Source organism: Trifolium pratense, linkage group LG5, assembly GCF_020283565.1.
Source record: "Trifolium pratense cultivar HEN17-A07 linkage group LG5, ARS_RC_1.1, whole genome shotgun sequence".
Taxonomy (NCBI): Eukaryota; Viridiplantae; Streptophyta; class Magnoliopsida; order Fabales; family Fabaceae; genus Trifolium; species Trifolium pratense.
In genome coordinates, this window is record NC_060063.1 from 44,013,396 (window position 1) to 44,022,936 (window position 9,541).

The 9,541-nt window shown below is 33.5% G+C and overlaps 1 protein-coding gene across 1 annotated transcript; it reads left to right on the top strand.

Annotated features, from left to right (window-relative positions):
* The first annotated feature begins 1,817 nt into the window (after positions 1–1,817).
* LOC123884317 (phospholipid:diacylglycerol acyltransferase 1) lies at positions 1,818–8,373 on the top strand. The gene is made up of 6 exons (XM_045933393.1): positions 1,818–2,607; positions 3,503–3,725; positions 3,823–4,106; positions 4,580–4,892; positions 5,005–5,264; positions 7,386–8,373. The coding sequence occupies exons 1-6, from the start codon at positions 2,111–2,113 to the stop codon at positions 7,867–7,869; spliced, it is 2,061 nt and encodes a 686-aa protein (XP_045789349.1). The 5' UTR covers positions 1,818–2,110; the 3' UTR covers positions 7,870–8,373.
* The last annotated feature ends 1,168 nt before the right edge of the window (positions 8,374–9,541 follow it).

Sequence of the window (9,541 nt, forward strand, 5' to 3'; positions counted from 1 at the left end):
ATTAGAGTATTGAACCTTGAGATTTTCTCTTTTAATGATCAAACAACAAAAGCAAAACTGTGGTATTTATATGAAAAATGTTTTAAAAATATCAGAGAAATACCGTATCAATGGGTTAGTGAGTTCTTTGGGTATGGATTTGGTTTTGCCCGAAACCCGATTTTTTTAATGGATTTTTCATTTTGAAATTCATACCCACTCGATGACCCGAACCGACCCACTTTTTTGGGTTGGATTGGGTGAGTTTGGTCGGGTCGAGTGGATTTGTCCAACCGATGTACAACCCTACAAACAAACACAAGTATTGTTGTTGAAATTGAAGTGAATGGTGTTATAACAAAAAAAAAAAATAGGTGCAAAATTTTAAATAATGAACAGAGACATCACCATATATTTGCCAAAATCCTTCGATGAAAACTAAGTCAAAAATCAAAATCATCAAAAAGTAATTGAACCCGGAAGTGGTAACCATAAAATTAAACTCATCCCTAAAATTTATTATTTTCCTCCATTTTTCATCTCAAGTCTTAGTAAAAAAAAAACTAAAATGTTTGCGGGTCAACTCGCCATGCCCGACTTTTTTGGCGGGTTAGGCGGGACAGACCAACTTAAGACATAGAGCCAAAAATTTAGGCTCGACCCGCCAAAATTAATGGGTCGGCCAGCCCCGACTAGCCTGATCCATTTTGTCACTCCGTTTCATTGGTCTCCTTACACTATTCTGTCATAAAATTCAAATTCACACATGAGAGATTCTGAGTTTGACATAAGACACCACAAATATTTGGCCCAATACACATTTTTTAAAACACTCGTTTTTACTCGGCTAGTTTCAAATAATAAGTCTTTTTGATTATATTACACAAATTAAGAAATATTGTTAATTTTGTATGGAATCGATAAATTATTTTTTAGTTTACAAAATTGTCATTAAATACTTCATTGATATTTGTAAAACGACTTATAATTTGGAACATTTTAATCTTCTTAAAATGACTTATAATTTGAAATAGATGGAGTAATAAATAGAAAAAAATGTGATAAAAAGTGTGCTACAAAATGTGAGACATGCAATATATAATTTTTTTCATATATTCATTTTCTTTTATTGTCAAGTCCGGTAACTAGAAATTTACAGTATATGTAATGTGATGTCATACCAACTGAACTAAGCTCACGAAAATGGTAAAATTTTCGCATAAAGTTTAAATTTTGGCAATTAAACTAATTAACACTATAATATGTGGTTAGACTGTAAAAAAAATGTGGGTTAGAAAAAGTATTGTCCACGTTTTTCTTATTTTTTTGTTTGACTAAATAAATCATGAATTTTTTATTTTTTTTTGACAAAAAATCATGAATTTATTGTACTATTGAAATAATATTCCTTCATTATTATTACTACTAGCGGGTCAGGCGCGTTTTGCGCCTACCTGTGTCTAACTTATGTCAAAAAAAAAATACATGTCTTATGTTATGGTCAATTTGTTAATAAAAGATTTTTGCCGCTAAATGTCTAACTTATGTCCAAAAAAAATACATGTCTTATGTTATGATTAATTTGTTAATAAAAGATTTTTGCCGCTAAAAAAAGATGTGTTTTATGTTATGGTGAGTTTGTTAATAAAAGAATTTTGTTGCTACTAAAAAAAATCGAGGGTATTGTTGGTATTATGAAAATTTCACACCAAAATTCATGTATCATCTTTATATATAGTATAGATAGATTACTGAACCAAATTAACATCTCAAGATGCTCTAACCAATAATCATTCAACAACTATAAAAAATAAAATAAAATAAAATAAAATAAAATAATCACTAAAAACACAAAAGAAGAAAAGAACCTCATCACTAAAAAAAAACACAAAAAGAAAACCTCATCACAAAAAGAAAAACCAAGCTATCCAATTCGATTCTAATTCATACTCTTCGTTGCCGTTCAAAGTTTCAATCTTTCATCAAATTAACGTAACCCCATCTGTTTCTATTCTACAAAAATCAACGAAAATTTCACCCCCAAAAACAATAAAACCCAGAGGGAAAAAAAAGTGACAATTTTTCATAATTTTCCTCAAAAAATTCTGGGTTTGAACGGTTTTTAAGGAACATGTCTTTGATCCGAAGAAGAAAAGGTTCGGAACCAGAAAAGGGTCAGAGTGAAAATTCAGAACCAAAAATTCAGAAGAAAGAAGGAGAAGAAGAAGAAGAAAGAGAAGATGATGATGATAATGGCAAGAACAAAAAGTACAAGAAGAATAAGAACGAGGTTGATTTGTTGAAGAAGAAGAAGAGTAATAAGTGGTCTTGTGTTGACAGTTGTTGTTGGTTTGTCGGTTGCATTTGTACTTTATGGTGGTTTTTGTTGTTTATGTATAATGTTATGCCTGCTTCTTTTCCTCAATATGTAACTGAAGCTATTACTGGTCCTATGCCTGATCCACCTGGTCTTAAACTTAAGAAGGAAGGGCTTAGCGCGAAGCATCCGGTGGTTTTTGTGCCGGGGATTGTTACTGGTGGACTTGAACTTTGGGAGGGTCATCAGTGTGCTGAAGGGTTGTTTAGGAAGAGGTTGTGGGGTGGTACTTTTGGAGAAGTTTACAAAAGGTATAAACAACTTTGCTTGGTTGTGTTGACTTTTTGTTTGTCATAATTTGATGATGTTGATGATGTTTTTTTTTTTTTTTTTTTAATAATCTTGTTTGGTATTGTTTAGTGACTTTTGGTATTGGTGTTTGTGTGTTTGTTGTGATTTGGAATTGATTGATTATGATGAGGATAGTGATTGTTGATAATAGATTTTGAGTTGAAGTTGAAATGTTTGACATTTGATGATGTTTGGTGGGTAAGATGTTTTTGTAAACTTGCCAATTTAATGCTAGGTTGTTGGATTTGTTAACATGTTTGATCGATGGAGATGTTGGAAAGATGTGATTTTGAAGGGAACTTCTCTTTTATGGTATTGTACTATTGTTGCTTGATAATGTGATTGCTTGAAACGGTTAATTTTTGCTCTTTGCAGACTTGGAGTTGTTATGAGAAAGTTTGTTCTTGGAATTTGTCCTGGGTAATGTTATATCGTTGTTTTCCTCTAAACCGATAACTCTAATCTTCATTTAGGAAGATAAACAAACAATTACAAATATTCAAAGTTCAATTTGTACATGTTTGATATGATAAGTGCTTGCTTGATTGAAAGAATTAAAGTCTCTTTTCCATGTCCCTTTGTGAGTGGAAGTACCGTTGAAAGTATAGGGAAAGTTTTGGATTGATATTAATTTCATTCCTTTTGTAAGACAAATAATATACGTCGATTGAAGGATTTCCAAGCAGAGATGGCAATCCGAGTTATGGTCCAAATAAGGTTTATAACATAGTTTACCATCACTGGTGCAATGATGCAATCTTTGTCTATGCCTTTCATGTTTGTAATTGATTTCACATAGACATCAAAGTACTAACCACAAAGTTTATGTCGTATTTTTGTGCGGATCTTTTTCAGACCTTCATGTTGGGTGGAGCACATGTCCTTGGACAATGAAACAGGATTGGATCCACCTGGCATAAGAGTAAGGCCTGTCTCTGGACTTGTAGCTGCCGACTACTTTGCTGCAGGATACTTTGTTTGGGCCGTTCTAATTGCTAACTTGGCACGCATTGGTTATGAAGAAAAAACCATGTACATGGCTGCATATGATTGGAGAATATCATTTCAGAACACTGAGGTATTATTCTTTTAATAATTGATTTTGCACTGTGTTAGTTCAGAACACTGCTGAATGATTTTCATTTCATTAATAATAACTTAACTTTATTGATCAGGTGCGAGATCAAACACTAAGTCGGATAAAAAGCAACATAGAACTTATGGTTGCTACTAATGGTGGAAATAAGGCGGTTATTATTCCACATTCGATGGGGGTTTTGTATTTTCTTCATTTCATGAAATGGGTCGAAGCACCAGCTCCTTTAGGGGGTGGAGGAGGACCAGATTGGTGTTCCAAATATATTAAGGCAGTTGTAAACATTGGTGGACCATTTTTAGGCGTTCCAAAGGCTATAGCAGGGCTTTTCTCGTCCGAAGCCCGAGATATTGCTGTTGCCAGGTAAAAATCTTCTTTAGGGCCATTACGAGATTACATGATAGCTTATATGAGCCTAGTCTGGTTACTATGAACTACCTGTTTTCTTCTATTTTTGAATCTCTGAAGCATTGAAACATACGCTGGACATGACACCGACACATCGAAACCAGTAATAAATTGAAAAAATAGAACAATTGAATGCAACCGCATGTTGACTGTTGTTATCGTGTCAGTGCTGCATAGTGTTCAAATCAGCTGTGCTTTGTAAACTCCTTTAAGATATCTCTTCTTCTCTCCTCCAAAATTTTTCTTTTAATTACAGATGTTGGCAAGTAAACAACCATGTGCAAAATTTTCCGTTTCTCCAACTACTGATCTGAATTGGAAAAGCAAATTCCGATTGCACTTTGCATTTATGCTACACCTTTCATTTTTTGTCCATCCAACTATTCAGTATCTAAATTGAAATTGGTTTTTTCTTGTTATATGTCAAGGGCGATTGCACCGGGATTTTTAGACAACGATATGTTCCGCCTTCAAACGTTGCAACATGTTATGAAGATGACTCGCACTTGGGACTCCACAATGTCAATGATACCAAAAGGAGGGGACACCATATGGGGTGGTCTTGATTGGTCACCTGAAGAGGCCTGCCGCCTTAATATAAAAAGGCAAAGCAGTGGTGAATATACTCAGTTGACAGACGAAGAGACAAATAAAACACATGTTAACTATGGAAGATTGATATCATTTGGCAGAGATGTCGCAGAGGCAGACTCGTCTAAGATTGATATTGTTGAATTTCGGGTGAGCATATTTTTAACACTGAAACTTGAATATGATGTAGTCTTGTGTGCTTATTCCTTATTTTACCAAAATTATTTCTTAATTCAGGTTTGTTAATCTATTTCATTAACAGGATGCAATTAAGGGTCCAAATATTGCAAATACCACGTGTCGTGATGTGTGGACCGAATACCATGACATGGGACTTGGGGGAGTAAGAGCAATTGCAGATCATAAAGTTTACACAGCTGGCTCAATCATAGACCTACTTCAGTTTGTTGCACCGAAAATGATGGAGCGTGGTGGTGCTCATTTCTCTTACGGAGTAGCTGACAATTTAGATGATCCTAAATATGAACACTACAAATATTGGTCAAACCCCTTGGAAACAAAGTGAGTATTTTTCTTCCTGACTTTTATCTTATTTATCTCTTTATTTGATCAGTTATTCTTGTTAATACATTTCTGAATGAATGCTTTGGTGGTAGTGCTCCAAAGTAGCTTAGCTCTTTAAATGTAACACGTCCATGATGTATATTGGTCATATTTGGGAGCTCGAGTATTGGTTAACAGTGTCTTATACTGTGCTTGGATTGGCGTTGAAAAAGCTAAAATGCCTGTTGAGTCCACTATGTGTAGTGTAGTAGGTGTGTGTGCATATATGGTTTGGTTCAGTCCCTAAAAACCACTTTAGTAAAAAAACCAGTTAATTTTTTAGCCGGTTTCACTTCAGTCTAAAACCGGCTCATAACTGCTTTAAAATTAATAGGCTTAATTAATAAAATGGTCCCTTAAAGACATTTTTGGTTTCATATTGGTCCCTTAAAGAAAAAAAGGTCTAAATAGGTCCCTTAAAGAATAAAAGGTCCGAATAGGTCCCTTAAAGACATATCCGTTAATCAGTTTGGTCCTATTTAGACCTCTTTTTAGGGACCAAACTGATTAACGGAGATGTCTTTAAGGGACCTATTCGGACTTTTTTTTCTTTAAGGGACCTATTTGGACCTTTTTTTCTTTAAGGGACCAATCTGAAACCAAAAATGTCTTTAAGGGACCATTTTATTAATTAAGCCAAATTAATATTATGTATGGGCCTTAATTAGGATATCAATAATAATGGGCCTTGTTAGTAATTATTAGTAAGTAGTTTTTATCATTAGTTAGCAGTTTTTATAGAAAATAACTGTCACATAAGTGTTGCATATAAATAGAAGGGATAATTGGCAAAGGAGGGTATCTTGGAATTTGACTGGAAAGGGACCATTTTGGCATTAGGGAGGTGCAGACCCTCGAAGTTCTGCGGTATCATTTGTAATCAAAGGGATTTTCCCTATTTTCTTATTCTATATCAGTCTCTCTCTCTCTCTCTCCCCCTCACTCCCTCCCTCTTTTTCCCCCGCAGATTTCCAATTAGGCATAAAAAGTATGCTGCACAAAATCCTTAGAATGATAAGTGGTATATGATTCTCTACCATTATCAAATCGCTTATAACATGTACCAATTTATCACCTCTAGCTGGAGAAGTTTATTGAAACATCGAGCATGGTAGTTCTGAATCCAACTCGACTGGTCCAGAAATGATAATCTCCAACAGAAAACAGTCGTAAAAAATGATAATGGTAGTCTTAGAATTGAGAGTTGGGCCTAACTCAACCCTACAAAACTGGCTTGTAAAGTGAGGATTGCTTCTACTTTATAAACATATATTCAAGTCATCTCGCAACCAATGTGGGACTTCTTAACAGGTAGCAAGAAGATCTTATTCATCTAATTTTATTTCCCTAAGGGATTAAATCAAATTAGACAAAGTTTCCTATACAAGTTAAGTAGATGAAATCAAATTAGGTGATATGTGTATTTTGTTTGGCTTTATTTTGAAAATAAAATGAATGTGGTTTTAGGTTTGGTTTTAGTGGTTTGGATCAGTTTTTAAATTGTTTTTAAAAAATGGTTCAGTTTAAAACTTTATGAAATAGTTCAGTTCAATGGTTCAGTTTTAAAAACTTTTTGGACACCCCTTATTGTGCATGTTTTCAATCACAGTAGTTTGACGAGATCATGCTATCATTGTGAGTATGTTGAAGGTCCAAAGTGTAGTTTTTGCTAAAATCACTGTGGCACACCATGATTCTTAAAATCACAGCCGTTCCAAACATGCACGCATCTGTTATGTTAATGTTAAATGTGCTCTGGAATGTGTGCCAATGGTAATCAAACACAGTATTAGAATACACCTTGAAAACAATTTAGTCTACCGTTGCTAATTGGCGTTATTCATGATGAAATTTAGTATATTAAACATTATGAATTATAATAATCCTTTGCTCTTTGATATGTTCCAAAATAAAATAATCATTATGAATTTGTGAATAGGGAAATTGGAAATTAAGATAATTGCTATAGTTGAATCATTCAGATTCATCATATTTCCATGCAAAAATGTAATACTCTTCATTTGATTGCTTTTATTACCTATTCAATTGATATCTTTTGCAACTCTAAAATATCTACAGATTACCAAATGCTCCTGATATGGAAATTTTCTCTCTATATGGAGTTGGCCTACCGACCGAAAGAGCTTATATTTACAAGCTATCTCCCTTTGCTGAGTGTTACATTCCTTTTGAAATTGATCCTACGGCTGATGGTGGTGCTGAAGTTAGTTGTTTGAATGATGGTGTCTACACTGTTGATGGTGATGAGACTGTTCCAGTTCTAAGTTCAGGTTTCATGTGTGCTAAAGGTTGGCGTGGAAAAACACGATTCAACCCTTCAGGAATCAAAACTTATGTTAGAGAATACGATCATTCTCCTCCAGCCAACCTGCTAGAAGGAAGAGGAACACAAAGCGGTGCTCATGTTGATATAATGGGAAACTTTGCGTTGATTGAAGATGTTATGAGGGTTGCAGCAGGAGCCAAAGGAGAAGAGTTGGGAGGCGATAGGGTGTATTCTGATATCTTTAAATGGTCCGACAGAATCAAATTACCTTTGTGAGGGGGATCCTCTCCAGTTACTGAATGGTTCTGGTAGAACAGCTAAAGGCACAACCAATAAAATATTATTTTATTTATTGTGCATTTTCTCTCATACCGGAACCATCCAGAGAGGATCTACACCGTTTTGCGAGTGAAGCAAAATGCACATCCACTCTTTCATTTCTCTAAAGGACCAGATTATGTGATATATACATTTTTTGCAGTATAATCTCACTGCTGCCAGAGTTCCATAAAATGCACTCAGAATTTCTGGTCCTGTTTATGAAATTCAGATTCCATGGAGTGGTGAAAAAGGAAGCAAAGGACACTTCAAAACTTTGGCTGTGTTGTACCATAACATTTTTTGCTTTTTATATTTTTTAAATTTTGTACCAATAAATTGACAATACGTAATAATTAGGTATTAAATTAGATACTTGATATATAATTTTATTATGTCTTTGCTTTTTATGTAATGACTCATTCTATCTTTTAAAATATTAATTATATTTTTTTTATTCAATAAGATATACTAATTATCTGCGTTTATTTGCTTGCAATGTCATGGATCTTTTTGAATAAATGATTTGTTTGCAGTTTATAGCACAAACACTTATTAAATAAGTACTTGAATTTTTATTTTTATTTTTGTTTACATATAAGTACTTGAATTTAAGTTTATATATAAATATAAACTATCTTCAATGATGTTCAATTACAAGAAAGTGCATTGGGTACTATGGTTATTAGAGTGAGCATTTAAATTTCTCATTTCATAGAGTTGAGTCCATGGTTCTAACTTCTAAATAATTGGGGGCCATGGTTACAACATGGTGGAGCACAAGTGAAATATGGTTGTTCTTTAATCATTTGACCAAGAGTTCGATCTTTATTGGAGCGTAGGGGAAAAATATATTGAGAGATGTTAACTCTTTAAGATAGGTTTTACTTACTTTGATGAATAAATCTCTGCATATGTATGTGGAAGATATATATTGATTTAAAAGTGAAATTTCTAGTACAAATTTAATAATAGGTGATTTTCTTTTCCCTTCAACCCTCTCGTGCGACCTCTGAAAACCCAAAAATAACTCAGAAAAATAGGGGGTGCGCGAGAGATTTATGTAGAGGAAAAGAAAATCATAAATAAGGAAGCCAACTTTCATATCAAGATAACCCAATATACGCATTTCAGTTCAAGCACCATTGTGCATTCTATAATCAACGCACCCTGTACCGGAACACTGTCTCTTTACTCTATCTAGATTTGTTTTTATCAGAAAAAAGAAGTATAAACAAACCAATGAAAGCTAATATAACAAAAGTTTAGTTTTACACAATGTGACAAACTAAAAAAGAGCTAAAACTTACTATAAAAAAAAACTAAAACAAGATTATCTTGATCAGAGATAACATGTGCAAAACTAAAAACAACCTTAGATTCGAGCCTAGTTATAGCTAATAAAAGATTTTTTTTAGTGGAAATAACTTAAGTTCGATTTACGGATGGATTTTTTTTTTTTTTATAAGAAAAAATTGAATTATAAGGAGTACAAGAGACATTCAACCCTTACAATTCTTATAGGACCATTACATGCTAATAATGCATTTTAATGGATCCTTACACCAATCTGAAAAAAAACAAAAAGATTTACTAACTATTTTACCTATAAACCAAAACCATGAAATAT

Excerpts from the sequence above, each read along its gene's own strand:
- LOC123884317 (XM_045933393.1), top strand. The coding sequence starts at position 2,111 with ATGTCTTTGATCCGAAGAAGAAAAGGTTCGGAACCAGAAAAGGGTCAG. Across the intron at positions 4,107-4,579 it reads CGAGATATTGCTGTTGCCAG|GGCGATTGCACCGGGATTTT; the intron begins GTAAAAATCTTC and ends TTATATGTCAAG. Across the intron at positions 5,265-7,385 it reads TCAAACCCCTTGGAAACAAA|ATTACCAAATGCTCCTGATA; the intron begins GTGAGTATTTTT and ends AAATATCTACAG.